Consider the following 24,757-nt stretch of genomic DNA (forward strand, 5'->3'; position numbering starts at 1 on the left):
GCTTGACAGTTGTACTTGCAGGTAGCCAGTCAACCAGCTGGGGTTGCTGGTGCATGTTGATCAGCTTTCTTTCTGGCTGATGCTGTATCGCCCTCTGGGGCTGCCAGTGCTATAGTTGCCACTTGTGAGGTCTGGATTTGATATCAGTCTGTGGGGATCATCCATCCCCCAGAACAATTTTTTATCAAGATAAGCCACCCAACAGGCCTGATTGTAAGCATGTCTGGATAGATGTTCTACTTTGAGGGACTGCAGGCCTCCGCATTCTCTTAGCTGTACTTTGAGGTACATTTGACAAACTTAACAAACTTACTGAACTAACTTTAGTAATGAATTAGATACTCTCCTTGGCTTGTAAAGGCATGGTTAGTAGCAAGCTAAACCAGGTTCCACGAAGACTCCAGATGTTTTGTTTGGCTGCATCTGTAGCATTGACTTCTGTTTTATCAGTGGTTTTAATGACAACAGAACAAGTCCCACTGTTACCATTCTACTAACCGTGGGGAGTCCATACCCCACAATTGTATTGAATCACTGATCATTTCTGAAGACTGATCACAAAACGGAGCACTTACACTAACAAATATTCTATTGAAGTTTAAATCATAGTAAATTCATTTTGAAACAATGACACTGCTATACTATATTTCTTATATTTTTGGGTGGGGTGGTTAACTCTGTAGGCAGTCTGGCCCGCCCCTCTGAATGTATTGAAGGGGAAACACTATTCATGCTGTTGAGGTTATTTAAATATGGGTGAGGTTGTCAGTCAGTGTGTCAAATATCTTGCTAAAGATTAGAGAGCTCAGTGAGTCAGTGACAGCCATTCAGCACAGCAGAGAGCTAAATATGTTTGTGCACAGGTGAATGAGCAGATGCAAAGGGTGGTGGAGAGCTTCCAGCTGTCTGAGAATGAGAAGAAAGTCCGGCATTTGTTGGTAGAGCTGCTGCATGGAGTCTTCACTGAGTTTTTCCCAGGTATATTCCCCCAACCACATTCATCATCTCTTCTGTCTCAAACACAGATGAGAACATTGAAAGTTATTCTGTGATATCTGTGTGTCTACATATGTACCCCTCAGAGTGTTGCCTCCAGCCCTTTGGCTCCTCTGCCAACACCTTTGATATTCACTCCTGTGACCTGGACCTCTCCCTGAACCTGGAGAACACCACAATCTTCCAGGCCCGTGCCAAAGGCTCTTCTAATAAGGTGTGCAACCCAGCCGTCTTGTCTGTTGGATCTGTGGTAGCACTTTCCAAATCATAGGCAGAAAACCATCCTTTATATTTGAGGGTAAGAAATTCATATACTTGTCTAGAGATATATTTATCTGGTGAGCAAGTGCATACCCACCCCATAATTTTATCACCCGGAAGATAAAATTATGAAATGTATGCTTATGATAACACCTGTTTCCAGTAAAAGTTCCAGTGCTGAAGTTCATTTGGTACTGTGTGTCAGATGAGAAAAGGCCCCTAAAAAAATAATAGGAAAAATATTTATGTAATCAAAAGGTGTCTAAATATCCTCCCCACTACTCTGATGAAGTGTCAATTTAAAGTTCGTCTGGAGGCAGAGTATCAGGCGCTGCGCTTACAGGTTGTACAGGTAGAACTTGTGCATTGGTTTGAAAGGTCCTTTCTTCACCATTCATTTTGCATAGACTTAATCTACAAGGAAACCTCCCTTTTCATGCATTTTACACTGAGCATTGATGGCAGAATTTTGCTGCAATACTCTTTCATAGTTCAGAGTCACGATACCAGCAGCCGTGTTTTCCTTACCATTGTCTTTTGCCACTATTTCATCATACCATTTAACTTGCTTGATCATTTGAGCATGGGGGTACAAACTCTCCTTTATCATCTTGCTTATACTGTTAATTTATTAGTTTCACCACGTAGATTCAAAATGCACATTGTTTTTCATCTCTTCACCGTCAGAGTCAAATGAACTCGTAAAGAAATGTTTCTCAGTACTGAGATGGTCAACTTATATAGTTAACGGGATAAAAATAATAATTAAAAACATTTTTCCATCTATGTTTTTTTCCCCTCCATGCCGTCTTGCAATTTCAGATTGATAACTCTTTTAGCTAGCCAAATTCAGCAAGAAACATTCAACGACAGGCAATTGACAAACAAACATCACTTATATTAGATACACCGTAGGGGACTCAAACCCATTTTACACATAAATCAAAGGATCCATCTTCTGGAAACTGCCATTTAGGATCATCTCTTATATACCAGTTCCACCTTTTCAGATAGGGGCAACTTTCAAGTCTGTAATGAGTATATCTTTAAAATGCAGGCATATTCTTATGGCGTGATGAAGAGCTCTGTTTTTCTCCTATTTATAAATACAGTGGTTTAGGGTTTCACTTGGTGCTGCTGCTGTGAGAGATCGTCCTGGCAGAGGCAAATTTGCATATATTGTCTTTGTATTTCCACAGGAACTGCTTGTTGGTTGAAAAACCACCACCAGGTGTCAAATGTGAAAACTCAAAACCATTTCTGACAGTGAACACTTCAACTTTGGGACTTCCAAGCAAACTAGAACAGTATCTTGCATCAAATTACTGCTTATTTTAACTGGAAAGGAGGAATATTAGTGACAAGCTGTAAATAGGGACATGCTTGTTCCCCGTAACATTTTGTGTGTATTTGAGTGAAATGTACGTCTATAAATGGTTATTCAATGAACTTCATGGTCAGACTGAAACTTAACAATAGACTAGTCAGATTTTTTTAAGTACAGTCAAACGTCATCCATGTTAGTTTCACTTAGGATATAGTGAAAAAGCATCATAAATGTCAATACATTTTTGTTAACTGCTGCTATAGTCGGTGTTTGAATTCAGTCTACCAAATGATTGATGGAAAAGAAATTGGTCACATGTATTGATTTATAAGCACACACCAGATTGGTCTGTATAGTAGACTATTTAGTTCTGTGTTTGTTTTTAATGCATAAATAGGCTATGGATAAATTAATTAAACTTTTCATTTATTTAATGTAAAATAACCTAATCTTGGTTGAAATTGAATGGTCTGTTGTAAATGAGATAAATGCATCCCATTTTGATGCTGTACAACAATGAAAATAACTTAATTCACAGGTCAGTACATCGTCTTACAACAGTAGGCTACATGGAAGTTTTCACGTAGGCTACAGTAATTTACGGTAATGGTGATAAAAATCCAGCATAAATTATCCGACACGATTAAGTTATAAACAACTGAAATGGGCGATTACTGACAAGTACATTTTCACAGTAAATTTTTAACTGGCAGTATAACTAGTAATACTGAAAAATGGCAATGAATTAACTGGAGACAAACATTTTTTTGTCTTTTTTTTTAATGTGGAGAATATCTGTATCAACTCTTCTATGATGGAATAGTTATTCATTCACAGAGCAAGGTAGGCTTATGAATGAATACCATCGCATATCTACTGGCTAACGTTAATGCAATGCGACTGAGGGCTGAACGTTTCGTAATACATAGAAAATAATTGAACAGCCTCAGTGGCTCATGGTGAAGCCACACTTGTACGCCGTGGTGCGGCGAAACCGCCTCCATTCATTTTGAATGAGAGGTGGCAGTGGCCCCCTGCAAGGCATGTTGGGATTGCAGACGGCGAGGCCACGGGGGAGATGGCGAAAGTTCAACTTTGACCCCCACGCCGCGGTAACCAATCAGATTTGATCTAATGATCCATCAACTAAATTGTCCCCATTTTTTTCTTATTTTAGTTCCACATTCTGTCATACCACATTCAAACTAAATGGAAGACTCACTGGTAATTGCAGTGTTGGGTTACCCGTCTCTATATGATCCTGCGCTGCCCTCCTACAGAGACACCAACAAGAGGAATTCAGCATGGAGGAAAGTCGCTGAAATTGTTGGTGTCTCTGGTATGTCGATAGCCATTACCGTGTAAATTTCACAGATGCAATGCTGCCGACGAAATTAAATAGGGAGCCTAGTTTGTCATAATAATTCAAATACAAAATGCAAACTTACATTTTCATATTTTTTAAATTTTTATTCAAACTGGATAATGGTAACATGAAACATGACATTAAACCCTGTGTAAGGAAAAAAGGACGTCTCTCGAACGTGATGAAAAAGTACAAAGTTTATTTCCAATACCGGCAGTGACAAAGCGCACGAATGACACCTTGGATTCAGCAGAGTCAGAATGAACCACGAACCTTTCCAGAGGCTGCTTCTTATTTGTTTTCGAAGCTTTGATCAGTAGTGTTGAATACACATACCAAGACGGATGTAGTCGGTCCTTGTAACACCTATCAATTAGGCCATAGTGTATTGGCCGTCCTGTTGTGATTGAATTAGCACGTCTGTTGACTTGAATGGTTCCCAATCTCTCACTCCTGGTCGCTATTCTACCATTGTACCAACTGTATTGTGATAATGATAAGATCAAGGGAATGTGTGGCTAGCAGACATATTGGCATCAGAGACAGACTTCTTACAGTCCCCCGTTTGATGCTTATTTGCAATAAAGCATCACATGCACATAGTCTTCATCAGTGGCGGTGCTGTCCTGCCTTAGGTTGCTCTCCTATCACGCGGAGAACCTTACCCGTCATTGGAGCAACACCTCATTCCACTGGTCTTACTCTGAGCGCTGCCTGCTATTGCCTCTGCTTTCCCTGTGGATGTTATCACCACCACAACCTGGGTGCCATGCTGATAAATAATAAACTATAACAATTAGTCAGCGGCCGAGATATTTGAGACTGGGTACTACCCAAGCCAAGGGGACTGCTTTACAAAATATAAGTCTTTGTCGGTTTAGGACAGAACACATACAACAAATCATAACACCTTGAATCAAAATCAGTATCAAACAGATGCATACAGCGGCTTTAAATGTCAAGTTCAAAATCAAATTCTGGGATTTCTTCTACAAATCCTAACTCATCCTCAGGCCTAGTAGACAAAATGTGACGTGTGGTATTTACATATGGAAAATGGTAGGGCCCAATGGACCACGCTGTAGGACCTGAGTGGCAATCAACTCCTTCAGTTTTAGTTCATTCTTTTTCCTTTGTAGGGTATCCATCCAATTTGAAACACCTAATCCGGTTCCCGTAGCTCCTAGAACACCATCCAGGAACCCAAGCAGTTTTTGTCTGGTAGGTGTGGGGGTTGGGCTGTCGCTCTGGAAGTTGGCAGCCACCATGTCATGGTATTTCAGGAATGCTGTTGTCATGAGGTCCTTGTACTGGGTCCTGCTCTCCCCCTTGCAGTACTCATCCAGATCTGGAGACCATGCTGTCAAGTTCACCAGGACTGGAATATGGACCCATTGGACATTGTTGTTCAGGGCGCCCTGATGTGGTCTTGCAATTATCCCAGACAGAGGTGCTGGGCGCTGCTCTGGGCACTCTTGTGTCATCGCCATCACCGGTAGCATTACAGTCAAGAGGGTCTCCCACATATTTATGCTGGTTTTCTGAAATAAAGAGAAGAGAAACAAAAATAGTTATAACCCCCCCCCCTTTTTTTTTTTTTTTTTTTTTTTTTTTTTGTAATATGCTAGTACTTCTGGTGTTGAAGCTACTACTGGAGCACAGGTAGGGGTGCATTTGTTAAGTTCTCTGTAATCAACACAAAGCCTCCAGGAATTTTCTGGTTTCTGAACTGGCCATATGGGAGACATTGCTGGTGAGAGACAGGGTCGTATGACGTCCTGTTGCAAAAGAGACTCAATTGTAGATTGAATATAAGGGTTTGCTTCCTCTGGGTACTTATATTGGTGGAGTGACGGAGGATCACGGCCTTGTATATTCACCTCCATGACTTCACGATCTATTCGCCCACAATCATGTTTACTATTAGCGAAAACACCTCTATGTTTTGCTAACATTTCCTCCAAACCTGCATCGTTAACTCTCAGCAATGGATGTAAGTCATATTCTTCCGACTTCTTTATGGCATGCACTGCATGAACATCGGAAATCTCCACAAACTCATCTTTAGACTCAGTATTGCGCCAAATGCAATTGTTGCCATAATCTATAATGTAACCACGCTTTTTCATGATGTCTGAACCTAAAATGTTGCGACCATCTCCTGTTGCACTAAGCCAAGCTTTGTCTTTAAACCTGTCTTTGCCAATTTCAAAGGTAAGGTTATCTAATTGGGAAGCCAGAGACATAGTACCATCAAAGCCTTCTACTGTGATAGTCCTATTACTGTGACTAGGGCTGCATTAGAATGAATTATGGACAAAGAAGCACCACTATCCACTAACCAATTATCGCATCGGCCTCCAACAGCGATCTGTGTAATTGGTCTACCCCATCTATCACGTGACAAAGGTGCCACGTGCAGCACGGAGGCCTGACACCCCTATGCTGAGTGTGAAGTGGTATTGCTCTTCATCCTAGAAATAGCTGCCTGCAAATCAACATTCTCTGCACTCAGTTTTGTTATTGCTGACTGTATACTACTGAGTGTCTGGCTCAAATTCGAGTGATCAGTACCCTTATTGTGAAAAGATTTGCATTCCTTAGCTATGTGTCCTTCCTTTCCACATGCATAACAAACAAACTTTTCATCCAAATTATAGGGTAATGGGCTCTCTCCTCTTTGCTGCTTAATGTAATCTGGCTCATATCCTTCATTTCTCCATGACACAGACCTATGTGAACTATTATTATGAGGCCTTCCTCCAACTGCAGCTACTGGATATCTCTTCTTATTCACCAACCTGTTGTTTTTGGAGTTGTAAAGTTGAGTCATTTTTGTAACTATTTCTGTGTATGGGGTATGGGAGTCTATGTGAAGTGTTAAGGCATCTCGGGTGTATGTGTCACTCTGTGCAATCAATGTAGACTTGAAAATAGGGTCTTGTTGGGTTAAATGTGGCATACCACTATAGTCAGAGAAAGCTTCCCATAATCTAGAAGCATATGCTGCTGGGTGTTCTCCCTGTTGCATTTCTACTTCCCTAATTCTTTCCCAATCTATCTCTCGAGTTCCCAGGACCTCTAGTAGTGCCTTCTTCCTGCTAGCTTTGTCTGCATTTTTGTTCTGTATATTAGTAGAAAGCGCTCTAGCTAAGGCGTGTGGAAGGCATGCAATTAGTGTGACACAAGCATCAGCATCAGTAAGTCTGTGTAGATCTACCGCACGTTCTAGTGATGCAATGAATTCGAGCGGGTCTCTCTTATAAGGCTCAAAGTAACCAATGTTCTTGATTAGGGATTCAATGTCACCAGGTGAGAGAGGCCTAAGTGTAGTGGTTGTACTTGTGCGTTCCCTCTGCCCCCCTCCCCAGGCTGAATAGTAGTGGTTGAATGTACAGGGGCCATAGGAAACTTAACTGTGTAATCCGAATAGCTATCCCAATTACCCCATGCAGGTTTCCCCCAAAATTGTTGGTTTTATCATCCTCATTGTCTAATTCAGCCACTAATCCCTCAGGAAGGGGTACCCCTACCGCTGCTATGTGTCCTTGCATGATATCTACTGCTCTCTTGTATTTTCCTACCCGGTCTGAATTGCTAGTGTGAGTTCTGGGAGTCAGATCGGTACATTTACTAATCAAGTAATCATACGCCGCTTGTGCACGATTCAAGTCATTGACTGTTTTTTCTAGTGACGACATAAGATTCCGATTATTGTTTTCTAGCTGTGCAACCTCCTGCCTCAGCTTTATTTGAATCTCCATGTTAAGCGTGGCATTCACTTTATAGCTTTTAAGAGTGACTGCATTCTCTGCTACTTGCTGTTGAAGAGTATGGTTTTCTATCTCTACAACGTCTAATCTCTTTTTAGTCATTTTGTAAGATGCCAGAATCGCTTGCAATGCTGCAGCAATCTTCCCTTTCTTATTTTTAGGTAATTTCGAATCGTTTTCAAACTGAGACAATGCCCACTCGTAAGGCGCGTCTTGGTTTTCTATCCCTTCAAGCACACTGCTTTTGCCATGTTTAGCAATGTACCTAACCACAAGGTCTTCCATCCTCTAATTTATAGTTAGCTATCACACAATACACGAACAATATTGCCAAACCAGCGTTAATTCGCAATCTAGTCACGTGAATTAGTAAGTGATAAATTACAGAGTACACCCAATTTAAGAATCTATGTTCCAGTGCTTCGGAACCAATAAATTCTACAGACCAGTTACTTTAGGTCTATGTTCTAACCGTTGCATTATCTAGTTGCTTTAAGATAAACGACAGCTACCCTGTTCCTGTACTTCGGACACAGGTCGAGGATTCCAGTTACTTTAGGAATACTATTTTAGCATAAAGGTCCCGGTGCTTCGGGCACAATTGATTCTAAAGACCAGTTACTTTAGGCCTACTTGTATCTACAAGTTACAACAGTGCCACACTCCGTCGGGCACGGTCCAGTTACTCTTAATTCCAGTGCTTCGGAATTAAAACTCTTACTGCCAGTATGATGGTGAAAACAAACAAACTGTCCCAGTCCTTAAAACTCATTTCTAGGTTTTTTTAAACGAGGGGGTTCCCTAAAATACAAACCAGCAGCATAAAAGAAGAAACCGCGTTTCTTACCTTAGTGTCCCCGGTTTTTTTTTTCGGAATTCCTCGCTGGGTGGCTCGCCAGTTGTAAGGAAAAAAGGACGTCTCTCGAACGTGATGAAAAAGTACAAAGTTTATTTCCAATACCGGCAGTGACAAAGCGCACGAATGACACCTTGGATTCAGCAGAGTCAGAATGAACCACGAACCTTTCCAGAGGCTGCTTCTTATTTGTTTTCGAAGCTTTGATCAGTAGTGTTGAATACACATACCAAGACGGATGTAGTCGGTCCTTGTAACACCTATCAATTAGGCCATAGTGTATTGGCTGTCCTGTTGTGATTGAATTAGCACGTCTGTTGACTTGAATGGTTCCCAATCTCTCACTCCTGGTCGCTATTCTACCATTGTACCAACTGTATTGTGATAATGATAAGATCAAGGGAATGTGTGGCTAGCAGACATATTGGCATCAGAGACAGACTTCTTACACCTGTCAACATTTAATAAACACGACTGTCTGTAAAAAATAGGTGACGCCCACAAACAGCCGATTATGAGGACGTGGCGTCGCCGCGTACAGTGTGGCTTCACTGTCAGAATGGTCAGAAGTTCTCAGAACTGATCAAGTGGCTCCACTGACATTGCTGCCTCAGTGAGGTGTGCTTCTTGTGGTAGGCCAGTTGTACGAATAGCATTTTATCGTCAAACTCAATATGAATTGTTTGTGAAACAGGTAACTCTAACAACTATGCTTGCGTATTTGCTAGCTGATCGACTAAGAACATTTAGTATTCATAAGCAAATCACTTCATTGCTAACTTTTAAAGTTTACTGGTTGTACAACCCTGCTTCATGCAATGCATAGCACTCATATCACATCATAAACATTAATTACAAGGCTCAAAATTAGTGGTAACCCCAAGTTACCAATCCATCGCAAATGAGCAGTTCCAATGAGTAAATATGAACACATTTTTCATATGCTCTTGCTTAAAAATATTTGGTGTGTGACGCTTTTCTGTCATAGAAACAAGATGAACCCAACAATAGCCCTAAGATATGCCAATGCACCAGTGAAAATGCTGCTCACTGAATAACAAAGAAAAAAAAACTTATACTATTTCTACTGTCAATATCTGGGTCTAAATATGGGAGAAATGTACAGCCTTACCATACCATTGGATTTACGCATAGAGATGTCCCTTTTGAGTGGTAATATATGGTCTTGGGCAATTCCGTTTATGAGATATACGCTCATTTGTGACACCTAGGTGTCACAAAATAACTGCGTAATACCGCACGTTGTTTTCAGTGTTCTCGCCCTTTGCAGTACAATCTGGCTTGATTTACAATTAATCTATCCAATAGGTGACAGTATAAGCTTTCTAACGATGTGTAACACATCTAATTATACTTTTGGAATAGCCTATGTAACTGAAAGTTGTGAATCATCATCGCCGCCTTACGCATTAATTCTGTGGTAGCAGTAAGAGACACTGCACTTGACAAACGTTATCGATCAGTTTCGTCTTATTTTGTAAAATATTATTATTATTGAGGACGTCTGAGCATAGCTAAGCCATGTGTTTGTTGATAGACCTAGCTGACATAGTTTTCTGGAGCAAGTCTGAAGAGGAGAACAAATAACCATTGATTCTCTGTCTCTGTCTATACACTGAACACAGATATAATTTCATCATCGCTATGTAAGTATTACTGCTCAAAATATATTGGTTATATGCGTTATTTTTTAAATTGAGTGTCTTTAAATAGGTTAGTGGTATTTTATAATAAGAATATTTCACACTGTAACATAAGTCTTGCTGGTAGCTCTGTAGTGTTTGTATTTTCAAGCACCAGATTTGACGTTTCGAACATCGCCAAAACGTGGTGGACGTTTGAATATTGTTTTAATGTCATCCCATCCCAATACAAGAAATCATTACATACTGTAGAGTACAGAAAAACATACGAGAGTTAATGATTACACATTTAGCTATGTGTACCACATTGTCTGGCAATGTTTTTGCATTATTTTTTATCTAATATCAATGTTTCATCTTAAACAACATAAGGGGCAAATTTATATGCTTTATAATAGACAAAAAACATTTTTTATTCATTTTTGGAGAGATTATTCATATGTTTCTGGACCCCTAAACATTTTAGACCCCTGTACTGACAGAAAGCTCCTAATTCCCACTTGAAAATGATGCAAAAGTGAGTTTCTTGAGTCAAAATAGTTGATTTGCCAATACATGATAATGTTGTGATTTACAGTACAGCAATTAATAATTTTGGATAAATTTGGAGACACTGGGTACACTGCTTATTATTGCTTCATAGATTTTTAGTAGTTCTGCATATCCACTTTTAGATTTTAGATTTTTTAGATTAGATTTTTTGCTAAGATAATTGCATTTGTGGCACTTTATTTCTTACAAAATTTTGCATATAAACTAATTTAAGTTGTCTTGTAAATGGTACAAATGTCTTGCTTCCTTTAAGCCATTGTCCAAGTCTCTGTGATGTTCACACCTGTAGTTAGAAAGCTTTAAATAGGGTACCCTCTAAATTGGCAAGAATTGGGCCGATTTGGCATCTGCGCAAAGGGGTTAATCATACCTGATACCATTGTAAACATACAAACTTTAGAGACCAATTGAAATGCTTCCAGAGAAAAAACAAAAAACAAACATTACCACTCCAGTCAGTTGGGTTTTGATATGATCTTGCAACTTCTATGCAAACACATCACATGATCGCAGAAAAGAAATATGATTGTTATTATGCTTTATTTAATTTTTGTTATGATTTATTGCCCAGCCCTACTTTTCTAGTTATTCCTTTATTTAATAGTACAATCAAATGCAGCAGAGGCTGCCATTTCACCACTGGTTTCACTTCATTTCTATGAATAAAATGGCACTATTTTTTCAACAATAGCACTCTGCATAGGTGTTTCAAATTTTGAGAGACACAGAAAGAGGCCATGCAGACAGTCTTTTCACGGGAGCTTGCATGCGCTGGTACATATCAACTTCCACCAAAAGCACAAATAGGCCTTAACCCCTTTGTGCAATTGCCAAATCTGGTCAATTCTCACCCATTTAGGGGGTGTTCTATTTAATGCTTTAAAACTCCAGATGTGAGCATCACAGATACTTGGAAAATAGCTTAAATGAAGCAAGTCAGTTGTACCATTTACAATATTAACTTTGATTATCTTGGCGAAAATGCAAAAATTAAGTTGTTCTCCTTTAGTTTGAAATAAAATTTTGAGAGCTCATATATGAAACTATAGGTAAAACTACATGCCCTGGATCATAAACCCTTTGACCACAAGTGTGCAAAATCTGAGGGTGATATCCAGAAGAACTGTATATCTATGAAGGCAAAGGTATGCAGTGTACCCTGGTGTTCCTTAGTGTCTCCGAATCTATCCAAAATATCTAAATTGTGCATGGTTGTAAATCATAACATAGTCATATATTTCACTAAAAAGTGAGAATTAGTCTTTTCATCAGTATAGGAACTGAGAGGCCTTACAGCGGCATAAAATGTGAGTGGGGTTTTACGCATCGCCATTGTAAATACCTACCTCCACTTTCTATTTGCATGTTTATTTCTCAAACGGATTGTTCAAGACAATAAATGACCACTGAATCTTTAAAGGGACAAACTTACACATAAGGCCTACTGGTAAGATTGTATATTTATTCCATATTTAGTCGCAGTTGTTAGATATGATAGCAGAATGACATGGTATAATTCCACAAAAATCCCTCTTGTTTATTTAGTTATTCAGTGAGCAGTGTTTTTTCACCACTCTCTATTGGCATACCTTCGGGCTATTGTTGGTGTTATCTTGTTGCTATGATCCATCCATCCATTATCTATACTTGCTCATCTTGGGCAGGGTTGCAGGGGGTGCTGGGGCCTACCCCAGTGTGCATTTGGCGAGAGGCAGGATTACACCCTGGACAGGCTGCCAGTCTATCGCAGGGCACACCATTCACTCACACATTCATACTGATGGGCAATTTTGAGTTTGCAATTAGCCTACCTGCATGTCTTTGGACTGTGGGAAGAAACCGGAGTACCCGGAGGGAACCCACGCAGAAAGGCTCAAGCCGAGATTGTAACCCACAACCTTTTTGCTGTGAAGCGACAGTGCTACTCACTGCACCACCATGCTGCCCTGTTGCTATGATGGAATACAAAATTTTGGTCGTGGAAGAATATTTTTATGAACTCCCAGTTGGATGCTATTGTTCAGTGTGTCGTGCTGGGGAGGTAAAGTTTCAGATGAGACTGCAGGGAGGGGGGTGCTTGTTAAATGGACGACCTACGCGACGATGGTGCCACTTAGAAACTTCATATTTAGCATCGTTGCAGTGTGTCATGTACTAATGAAGCTAAAACAGAGTTTGTTATTTCCACTCATACTCATTTGGTCGCAACTCATTTAGTTGCAGGAGCAATGAATGTAAGTGTTGAGCAATCTCAGAATGACGGTGTGCTGACCTCGGGGGGCTTGGGCTAGGGGGTTATAATCAGGCTGTTAGTTGCCTGTGTTGTAGTGATGGAATCTGAACTATGTGCTGTAATAAGCTACTGCTTCTGTTTGTCTTAATTTTGTATTCTTTTGTTAAGGCTGAAGAGTGCCAGTCAGAGGACGTACAGTCAGAGGACTCCATCCTATCTGACATTGACCTATCCACTGCCTCTGCAGCTGAGGTACTGGATCTAGTAGCACTTGTCCTGAGAAAGTGTGTGCCAGGAGTGCACAAAGTTCAGGTGCTAAGCACTGCCCGTCTCCCTGTGGTAAAGTTCGCTCACCGGGAATTGGGCCTGCAGGGAGATATCACCATAAATAACAGGTAAGTGCTCTATAGCTCTGAGGACAAAATGGATAATTTTCACACAAATACAAAAGTAACTAGAGGGTTGTACTTCCTAAAGAATTACAGAAAGTGAGTGCTCCACATCAGCAGACATTGTTTCTAGGCAGTTGCCGGTGATTAAATTTGATGCCCAACCCCCAATCGGCTACATCCCCTGGGACTTGTATGACCTTATGTCATACACATTTCCCTCTTGGACTGATTTCCACCAAATTTGATATTTTGACGAATATCCGTTCCACAATGATTTGTATTTACTTTTGTTTCGTTCGGTCATTCAATTTCCGAGATGTCATTTAGAATTTGTAGCACTTCCAATTGGTTGATTTCAAGGTCCTTTCACACATAGTGTGAAGGGAGAAAACCAGACATTCTGGTCCGGACCTGTACAAATAATTTGAAAACATTCAGATCCAAAATCAGGCATCTGGCAACCCTACCTGGTAGTATGAAAGAAACCCTAAGCAGCCCCGGCATGCGGGATGGAATATTGCCGTATTGACATGGTTGGCGTCAGTTGAATGCTACAACAGGCACTCTGCAATTTTTATTCATGTTCAAATTTTTTGTTTGCTGTGGATATTTAAGACTTTGGCTAAAACTAAATTAGAGGATAACTTAATACGCTGCATTTGTTGCATAAAAATAAGCTGTGTAACCAATGGCATATTACAATTAAGACTTTACAATTGCATATAGACCAGTTTTATCATTATATAAAGTGACTTTTTTTTTGGAACATTCAATTAAAATATATTAGATCAAGTTAAATTACATAACATTAGATCTAATTGAAGAGCCCGGGAGTTGTTGGAGTCACTTCATTTCTCGAGCAATGACAATGGAACACCTGCCATTACTTTACAGCTTTATCAAGGTTTATTATTAACATTAATTTTGCATTAATGTTAACAATCATCTGACCTTTGTGAAACATTAGCACGTCATGAACAGTATTGGCTATCTATTCTAGTAATAACCCACTATAAGTTGTATCACTGGGAAATCACCTTCAAGACCACAAATTTGTTCAAAGTGATCAATCACAGCATTGTTAGCTAACATTTGCTAGCATTCCTAGCTAACATTTAGCTAATTTTTTTGTCTCAATATATTCAACACAAAAAAACTATATTAAACAAATTTAAAAAAAACATGCTTACATTTACAGTCATAAGGTATGTCTGTACGAGATTTGAGCATTTTAGAATTTGGGATTTTTATGCATTCCTGCATGCAGCTTTGCTCAAACTTGGCCATGTTAAATGGTTGGTGGACAGTGGTTTTCAGGTCATTCCGCAAATTTCAATGGGATTCAAGTCTTGGCTTTAGCTGGGCCATTATGGATTACTGACATAGTTTTTAAAGTGTGATTTTGGTCATTGTCCTGTTGGAATATAGATATTTGCTGCCCTCTTGCAGGCTAAAATGGGTTTCCTCAAATATTTGTATATTTGACTCAATCCATCTTGCCAACATGCTAACCAGCTTATGAAAAGCATCCCTACAGCATGATGCTACCATCACCATAATGGTTCCTATTGTATCACTTGGTTGATGAAGTTTGTTTGGTTTTCACAAAACAGTGTTTTGATTTCAGGCCAAAAAGCTCAACTTAAAGTAACAATTTCAAAGATTTTCATTCAAATAAATGTCTGTTAAGTTACTATCTATTGCCGAATTAGGTAAGACAATGGTGATTGAGCCTATTATTATATTAATTTATATTATTATTATTATTATAATTTATGATGAAAGAACTGGGTGTCTGTGGTGACATTCCTGGGAAAAAATCACAAGCGGCGCACAGTTAGTGACACGTTTTCCATCACCCATCAGTGGTTGGTCCGCCAGAGAGGGTAGGCGGAGCTAACACAACAGGCTCGCTCTTCAACTCACTTGTGTGTGAGCGGCGTACTGTTTTTTCCAGTGTCTACTAGTGTTATGGAACCCTAAAAAGTTTTTGTGTAAGATGAGAGGTCATATTATTTGTTGATGTAGATTTCGTATTACATTTAATGACAATGTAATGTTACTTAATTACGTAGTTATTTGCACAGCTAACGCTAGCTACCGGACCATGTCAAGAAAGGCAAGCCGTCTTTATACAGAGCATTAGCCCCAGGGTACAGGTGGAGCAAAGCCGAGTCTGATTTCTGTGTAAAGATGTCAAGCCGGAGAAAACTAAATAAAAAACAATACGGCAGTATGGATTAGTGTTATTATTATTTTATTACGCTTCCTCATATGTTCCTTCAGCCTTGATGCCCTTTTTTTGATGAAATCTCCTTTGTTTTTGTTTTATTCTTCTTGTTCTGATTGCTAATTTAACGCCCAGCTCAGCTTTATTCTCAAACAGGTTAGCTAGCAAAACCAGAAACACCAGGGGTAACATTTTGCAAATATCACACAATAATCATTCATGAGAAAGACAATGTTTATTGTGCACGAGATACATAATTGCATGAGCCACAGCGAATCCCGCGGAATCTTCTCTGCAGTGTAAAGATTTTCATACCGGGCAAAAGTGGATAAAGAACATCTGTGGAAATTGATCATCACTAATTCTACCCCAGGTCTGCTACGGCATTTTAACCCAGCTTGACAGTGTAAAGACAGCTTAAGTTAGCCTAATGTTAGACAATGAATGAGTATGTACATAATGTTACTTTTATAACAACCAGTAATTCAGTAAATAGTAAGTGTTATAGTTACCGTGGCCCAGGTGGCAACTGGCTGACGTCACACACAGGCAACACTGTTTGGAAGTTAGGAAGTGAGGTCCAAAAACACACCTGCAATTACCGCTTCTCGCCATTGGTACCGCCAAAGAGAACGAAACGGAAATCTTCGAGATTGTAACTTTAAGTCTCATCAGGCCAGAATCTTCTCCCAGATGATTTCAGTTTGTATCATATTGCTTCTGGCAAACTCCAGGCATTACTTAATGTTGGCCTTTCTCAGAACTGGCTTCCATCTAGCTGCTCAAAAAAGCCACTCCAAAAGGCCATGTCTGTAAAGCACTGCACTAACTGTTGTTCTTTTGTTGCTCTGGCAAAAATAATTCTGAAGGTATTGCAGATACTGTATGTTGCCTGTTCCACACCTGACAGGCGTTGCTCCAGAGTCACATGGAGAGGTCACAAGCAATATGTTCTCAGAATATTGGTCAATTGCACTATTTGAGAGTAGAATGCAGATGTGTTTTTCCCTGCCTGGTCCCCTTAAATACGCTTCTCCCCCCCCCCCCCCACCCCCCCAATAGGCTGGCCGTCAGAAACACGTGCTTTCTGCAGCTGTGCTCCAGGGTGGATGCAAGGCTTCGCCCCCTAGTGTATTGCATCCGCTACTGGGCCAAGCAGAAGAATTTGGCTGGTAAGTCACACAAGAGTGGCCTATGCTCTGCATCACAAGAATTTCTAATACCATTATGTAGACACAATATATACATTTTTTTGCCATTAATTTAAGGCTGCTTTAATATCGGAAAAAAATTAGAGCAGACTCCCACATATGCCACTAATCCACAAGCAGGGGATTGTCAAATATTACACATGGTTATGGTACCATTTCTCAGGATCCATGCCTTACATATAAAAAAATTACAACTACACAGTAAAACTGTTATATGCACATTATTGGTGAGCTAGCATTTAAGGTAATAATCTAGGCATGTCAAGCCAGGACAAACACTAATTGAAACCTGTAATCCATATTTCTGGCAGCATAAGCAGATCCACAATACACAATTTCTGAATTAATATTTAAATCAAATGGCAGCTTCAATTTTAATTTAGAAATGCCAGTTGTGTATTGTGGATTAATCTGTTTATGCTGCCAGAAATGTGGATTACCATTTTCAATTACTCTGTTTGTCCTGGCTTGACATGCCTAGCTTATTACCTTAAATGCTAACTCACCAACAATTTGCATGTAACCCTTTTACTGTGTAGTTGTAATTTTTTAATAAATGGTAAATGGACTGCATTTATATGGCGCTTTTATCCAAAGCGCTTTACAGTTCATGCCTCTCATTCACCAGAGCAGTTAGGGGTTAGGTGTCTTGCTCAGTGACACTTCAACACGCCCAGGGCGGGGATCGAACCGGCAACCCTCTGACTGCCAGACAACCGCTCTTACCTCCTGAGCTATGTCGCCTAATATCTAAGGCTTAGATTCTTTGCAATCCACAACAATTGAAATTACATTGATTGTATGGAATATTGGCAAAAATTGGTTTCCCTACAGCTTAGTCCATTCGAATCTGTGTAATATAGTGTAATGAATATAATCTGTCCTCTCTTCAGTTATAGACGGTGGAGGCTGATTTCGACTGTAGTGTGGCTCTATATGGATTGCTATCTATCTTGGTAGATACAGACAAGCCTCTGGCTTGTGTAGCCTGCATAAATACAATTGTGTGTTTTGCTGCAAAACTATTGTATAGGCGAGTGACTACGGGGTGCACATATCCTGAGTTCTGTATGTATGTTCGGTCCTTTAAACTGCTAGGTGTGCAGTGGTAAGAGTCAAAGAGGATTGCCAGGTTAAAGTGAATGTAATTTATTGTACAATGTGTTAATAATAGCAATATACAATGGTGCAAATGTGTGTGTAGTTGAATGGCTAAACGCATATGATGCGTCGGAGAGCATATTAATGAATCTTCTTGAATCAGTGCACTTTTCCCCTTATGTACAAGAAGATCAAAGGAAAACCACAAGTCATCAAATAAACACACAATCCTAACAAAACAAAACATCAATGAAATCATAAGAAAACATCATCTCTGTAAGCATGCCACACCGGGTTAACCTTTGTGTCTGGCTGGGTGGTAATCCATAGGTACCAAGATCTTTAGTCGGCACCCCACCACCAGAGACACCAACTTGTTCCCCATGACATTGGCTTTCCTACAATACGAAACATGATTACATTGTATTATGGAGAACCCGAGTTTTACATAATGCTGATCTAGTAGGATGTTTTGCAACTGAGCAGTGTCTCTTTATCACACCTACTGACAGCGGAGTAAACAGTCTGTTTTCCTTTGTGGGTCTGGTAAGGGGCACACTTTTGTAAACCACCCTACAAATATAACTGTCAGACTATGTACAAATTGTTTGAAATCCTATGCAGGATCATATTTGCATTCTGAAAGTCAAGACACAGAAAGAGCTGTGCCACTGACTTTTATCTGCATGATTCCTTCACAATTTCTGTTTACTCATACTGCAGTGTGGGTGAAATGAGAGAACCTAAAACAACAGCAAAAATTAAAATGTATAGCTCATGCATTTCTTTTTTCTAGGCAACCCATTTGGTGGTGGACCATTACTGAACAACTATGCTCTGACTCTGCTGGTCATCTTCTTTCTTCAGAATCGGGACCCTCCTGTTCTTCCTTCTGTAAATCAGCTGAAAGAAATGGCCTGTATGTCCAGCCTGTGGCCAACCTGTGATAAACATAAGAAGCAAGAATACCAATCATTTCTGGGCTCCTTTCACAACAAGGGGATTATAGTATTGTAATATAATGTTTATGTTTACCTGAACATTATTCTATTTTTTTGCAATTAGGATTAGCCTTTAGTGAGGTGTTAGTGTGAACGTGTGTGGTCATATACTATGTTGTGTTCCCAGGTGAAGAGGAGGTCTGTGTGATTGAAGGCTGGGATTGCACCTTCCCCAGCCAACCCATTGGTGTGCCCCCTAGCAAGAACACAGAGGATCTCTGTAAGTAATGAGGGTGCACTGATAATAATCAAATTGGAAATGTGTCCATTTGTCCCAGATGGTCCATTCCCAACACTGAGCATTATTTTTTATCTTGCAAATTTGATTTCTCTCAGGTGCCCTGCTGGCTGGCTTCTTCACATTCTATGGCCAATTTGACTTTGCTGGATCTGTCATCTCCCTTCGGGAGGGCCAAGCTCTGTCCATCACTGGCTTTCTCAGTAAAACAGAAGAGGAAGAAGAGGTGACAGGACAGCTAGAAAAACCAGGGATCTGTGGGCTTAAAACCGTCAGACTTGGCCCTGTCAATGTGCTGGATCCCTTTGAGCTGTGCCACAATGTTGCTGGCAATCTGAACGAGCGTACGCAAAAGGGTTTCTGTCGAGAGTGTGAGGAGGCAGCTAAATACTGCCGTAGCCTGCAGTACCAGTGCAAATCCACAAAGGGGAAGGAATGGGGGCTGGTGCGGCTGTTTGCACCTCTTGGTGGGGGAATACAGGGGTTGAGCAGGGGAACAGAGCGGGAGCTGGCTATTAGCATTCCCTTCAAGGCAGCTATGCTCTCTGACTTGATCCGCAACCAGCTTCGCTTGGCTGGAGGCCACTTTCGTCAGCTGTGGTTTGAGAAAGTGTGCCAAGCTGTGGTGTGTGTGTTCCAGAATGTGCTCAAGTGCAGGGTGGCTCCCTCTGATAAGCCTTCAAAGGTCAGGGTGAGCCAGGAGGAAACGGAGCATGATGCTGTGACAGACACAGCTGCATCAGCTCATGCAGATTCTGCAAATGAAGATGTGAAGGATGTCTCCATAACTGACTGCACTCTACCAGTAGGTGAAAATGGAAAGAATATTCAGGAGGCAAAAAATAACTGTGCTTCAGATGCATGTCCCTCCTCTTTAAGTAAGGGTTGCAGTCCTGAGAACACAGACCATGTGGGGTTAAAGAGGCCCTTGTCATGTGGAGATGACACTCTGGTATCACCTCCTAGCAAAAGACAGATGCTGGATTCCACCGCCAAGCATCCTTTAGCCCATTGGCACTGCCAGCTGTTTCACAGAGTTTGGGTAGGGCGCAGAAAAGTGAGACACAATGTGCTCAAGAGGCTGCGGGAGGCCTCCAGGCCTGAGGAGGGCACCATAGAGCTGGAAACTCAAGTAACTGAGTGTATTGCTCAAGAGAATAAGGAAGCACAAAAGCTACTAGAGTTTACACTGGAAGCAGAGGTGCTGGGTTGCACAGAAGACACCCAGACTATTTTGAAGTTCACTCCTGGTGAGGACTATGGAGGCCTCTTTCAGGACTTTTTCCACTTTCTGGAATCCTTTCTGCCAAAGATGACCGAGAAACTCCTGGAGTAGAAGTAGAGAGAAAAGATGTCAACATAGTATCACTAGGTTAATGCATGTTTTATTAGTTTAACTTGGAGCCATGGAAGAGACTAAAAGAATGTGTACACTGTACAGTAGCTCATAAATACCAAATGCCATTCAGCCAAAGATTTTGAAACTGCCCTGACTTTTTAGGAAGCAGTGAGAATTTGGTTTTGAAAAAAAGTTTTTTTTTTTAGTTTTCATTTTCATAACTGTATCCTAATAATATATTATACTGATTGATATAATATATTGATAGATTGTGTTATTTCCCAGCCCAGTTTTTCCCCAGGTTGAGGCCATATACATGTGTACTCACTTGCTGGCTGTCTGAATTCGCTCTTCTGAAGTTACTATTCAGAACTCACATACTCCTAAAAGCAGGAGTATGCGAGTTCACCGATCAACCAGCAGGGATCCCTAGATAGCGCTGAACGTGAACCCCAAACTGAATGAATTTTCCCATTCCATGGGTGACACAATCACCAATTGCCTATGGAGTACTGGCCACAGTCGACATTTGGAATGGTCCAAGTTCATTCCAAGGCAGTGATGCTCATCTGTGCACTGCAGCATGGTACCTTTAGCAAAGGAGCTATCCAGCAGACCCAAAATGTCTTTGCTTTAATGAGAAGTATGCCATTTTGCTCAGAGTGCACAAAATGTACTCAGTGTACTTAATAATAGAAAATGTTGTTTTAAGATGGCTGTAATATAACCTACTTGGCAGAAGCTATTATGAATGTTTCTAAAGGTCAGTAACAGTTTTCTATGGCCTGGTACATGTGCATTCACCAGTAAGTGTGACAATGAGTGAATGAATTGAAAATGAATGAATTTAAGAAATTCATTAAAATTGAATAAATGCCTCACAAAATAAAACAAAACCTCACTCTCCATCATCCTCTATGTACAGCACTGTCTAATACACTCTCATGATGCCAATGTTAAATTAAACACCTTATCTTAAGCGACATGCATTTCTTTTGAATTATACAAAACTCAAAGGAACAGCAGTAGGCTAGTTCAGCTGTTCTCAAATTCAGTCCTGGGGACCCCTGTGTATGCTGGTTTTTGTATGAACCACAATTGCAGTCCTAATCTTAATCCTAATCCCAATCTTAAAGTGTGCTTCGGTCCCTGATGTGATTATGCGGTGTTGGGTTTTGCAGTGTTTCTCATTAATTAACTAAACTGTGTTCGCCCGCCACTATTTAATTTGTACTGCCACAGTTTCAGAATGAAGAAAAAAAATTTTTTTTTCTCATAATAAACATAAAAGATTTCTCTGTTCTTTTTACACCGTCAATTCAGCAATTCACCCTTGCTATACGTGCACACAAGATAAGAGCGGGCCTTCGGGACTGGCGGTAGTCTCTGGAACATTCAAATCCTGAATCTCAAAGCCATTGGTCCATAACACATTCTGAGACGACATTGAGTTAATTTTCTATTTGTTACCTAAACTGACGTGAATGTGGTTTAAAACATTATTTCCAGCAACAAGTTAGCAAAGCTATTGGTAATTCTGAAGCTTAAAAATATGTTTATTACATGACACTGATGAGTGATACTGTGGATATTTGCACTCCTGTATGAATTATTAGTGCCTGGCCAAGTTTGATACAGTAGCCTATTCTCTGAGGTTACTCTCACTTCATTTTCAGCGATATTAAGGCAAAGCTATATCCTGACTGACATGTAATGTTATGTCTATTATATAAATGTATTCAAAGCTGTTGATTGTTACTCAGTTTCAAGTACTGTTTTAAGCTGAATGTTAATACCAGATGTTCATGTAGTTGGAATATCCTTTCTAGAGAATCTCTGTTTGAAACCCGTTGATCAAATATTTTAGCTGTTTGAAAATGTTTGGTGTAATGTTTTTTTTCTTGATATCTTACCTTTCATTCAACTCAAAATCTGACATAGCATGCAGTGCCATATTTTTACTGCAACATTAGAGTGCGATTCCAAATACATTTCAATAAACCAATATAACACGGGACCGCTTTTACTTAATTTCTTTGGTGGGTCAAATGTAGGCTTGAGTGTCTTAAGCTGAGTGTTACCAAATTAGGCTTGAAAAGATCTGTGGAGAATGAAATTAAATAATTATCAAACAAATGTAGAACTCTCATAATATGGCTGCCAAATCAACAGTTGTGGAAATTTTTTACTAAAACCGTAACTCATGAATGCATTGACTGATCATAAAGAAACTTGGTACATGTGCAATTACTGCTTTTGAGGCTGTTTGTTTGGCATTTTGCCAATAGGCAGTGCTGTAAGGAAAATAAATAAAAATGCCATTTGCTGGACCAATCAAGTTGAATCTTTGTATGCTATGTGTGGCAAACACGCCTGCCACAGGCCACCGAAGTGGCTTTCCTTGGGGCCCTCCAGCACAGAGACACAGGGAGATGATGTTAAAACAGTCCACGTTTATTTGCAAGGGTCGGCAAGATGTTATAGCCGAGGAGCAGATGTTAACACACTGTCATGACCGAGAGGCTCTCCTGTGTGGGTGGGGATGGCAGATTTAACCTGTGCACAGTGATTACCTCACTACGCACAGGTGCAGCCACTCCTGTTCCTGGGTCCAATTAGCCTGGCCAATTATCTAATTAACCAATTATCCAATTGGCCAGGTCTAATTAGCTTGACCCAGGCAGGTGTGGCTGCTTAAACCAGCCATCCCCACACCACATACCCCCAACGCCAAACTGAGGCCAGGGAGAATCCCTGGCCGAAGCCTACTCCCCCCCCAGCACTCCAACCAAGCGAGAAAAAAAAAAAAAAAACGAAACAAAAAAAAAACCAAGCGCCCTTAACACTTTAAGGGCCCCGGAACAGTCCAGTGCACAGCCGTGACCCTCCCCCGGATGATGAGGCAGCCCTCCCCCCTCCTCCCTCTCGGAGCGCGGGGATTCCTGGGCTGCTCAGCTGGTTGGTGGGGATGTCACCGGCTTGGGCTGTTCCAGGGGCTGTGGTGGGGTGGTTGGGCTGGTGGGCTGGCTGGGCTGGCTTCCTTGTGGCGCTGGGGACCAGGAACCCTTGCAGGTGTGGTGGCCGCCAGTCGGCTCTGCTGGAAGGCTGGTGCAGGCTTTCCCCTTCACGGGCTCCGGGCAACCCAACCAGGCCAAAACGATGAACTAAAACAACCAACAGACAAGAAAGGAAGCAATACGGCGCGGCCACTGCTTGTGCGCCGCCCGTAGCTGACCCGCCTTCCCGGCCAAGTCCAGCTCACGGCGCGACCACCTCTCGTGCACCGCCCGTAGCTGACCTGCCTTCACGGCCAGGTCCAGCTCCCCAGCGTCCCAGCTGAGGATCGCTTCCTTCCCCTCCGTGGTCATCTCCCGCTCCCCGCTTTTGGCCTGGAGGATCCGCCCAAAGCCCTGTCAGGAACACCGCAGCTGTTCCTCCTCCAGTGTGCTTCCTGGCTGGCCCTCCTGTGCCTCTTTCTTGTGCCGGAGAAGCCCCACGTTGGGCGCCACTGTGGCAAACACGCCTGCCACAGGCCACCGAAGTGGCTTTCTTTGGGGCCCTCCAGCACAGAGACACAGGGAGATGATGTTAAAACAGTCCACATTTATTCCACGAGGGTTTGGCAAGATGTTACAGCCAAGTGAGCAGATCTCAAACACTGTCATGACAGAGAAGCTCCTGATGTGGGTGGGGATGGCAGATTTAACCTGTGCGCAGTGATTACCTCACTACGCACAGGTGCAGCCACTCCTGTTCCTGGGTCCAATTAGCCTGGCCAATTATCTAATTATTAACCAATTATCCAATTGGCCAGGTCTAATTAGCTTGACCCAGGGCAGGTGTGGCTGCTTAAACCAGCCATCCCCACACCACACTATGTCTTTGTATCAGACTGGCATTGGATGCACAATGATAAAGTAATATCTGAAAAAACATGAAATATTTCGGTCATTGTTTTTATTACATTATCATTATTTCATTTTATTCATTTTTTATTGATGGTCCGAGCCATACTGTTTTTGTTCTGTATTATTATTATTATTATTTTATTTATTTATTTATTTATTTATTTTTATGGACAGCAAAAACGAAATTGTAGAGCTATGAGGATATTTTTATACATATTTTTTTTAATCCAGTGCACCCCCCCCCCCCCCCCCACTATTGAAATGATGCCTAGTGGCCAGATGGTGGCACTGTAATGCAATTATTTTGGC

At 41.0% G+C, this 24,757-nt stretch overlaps 1 protein-coding gene and 1 long non-coding RNA gene across 2 annotated transcripts in view; one reads left to right on the top strand and one right to left on the bottom strand.

Annotated features, from left to right (window-relative positions):
- The window catches only part of tut1 (terminal uridylyl transferase 1, U6 snRNA-specific), a 39,758-nt gene extending 16,870 nt beyond the window's left edge, over positions 1-22,888 (top strand). The window contains exons 4-10 of the mRNA XM_064321438.1: positions 864-978; positions 1,083-1,210; positions 13,197-13,423; positions 16,713-16,822; positions 18,759-18,881; positions 19,091-19,183; positions 19,300-22,888. Coding sequence (XP_064177508.1) covers positions 864-978; positions 1,083-1,210; positions 13,197-13,423; positions 16,713-16,822; positions 18,759-18,881; positions 19,091-19,183; positions 19,300-20,537 — 2,034 coding nt within the window. The 3' untranslated portion in view covers positions 20,538-22,888. The remainder of the gene's footprint in view (positions 1-863; positions 979-1,082; positions 1,211-13,196; positions 13,424-16,712; positions 16,823-18,758; positions 18,882-19,090; positions 19,184-19,299) is intronic.
- LOC135247691 (uncharacterized) lies at positions 4,130-9,034 on the bottom strand. Its single transcript, XR_010328269.1, has 2 exons — positions 8,571-9,034; positions 4,130-5,491 (listed from the first exon to the last, which is right to left on the bottom strand). It is a non-coding gene; the product is annotated as an uncharacterized LOC135247691 (long non-coding RNA).
- Positions 22,889-24,757: the final 1,869 nt, after the last annotated feature.

This window comes from Anguilla rostrata, chromosome 2, assembly GCF_018555375.3.
Source record: "Anguilla rostrata isolate EN2019 chromosome 2, ASM1855537v3, whole genome shotgun sequence".
Lineage (NCBI taxonomy): Eukaryota > Metazoa > Chordata > Actinopteri > Anguilliformes > Anguillidae > Anguilla > Anguilla rostrata.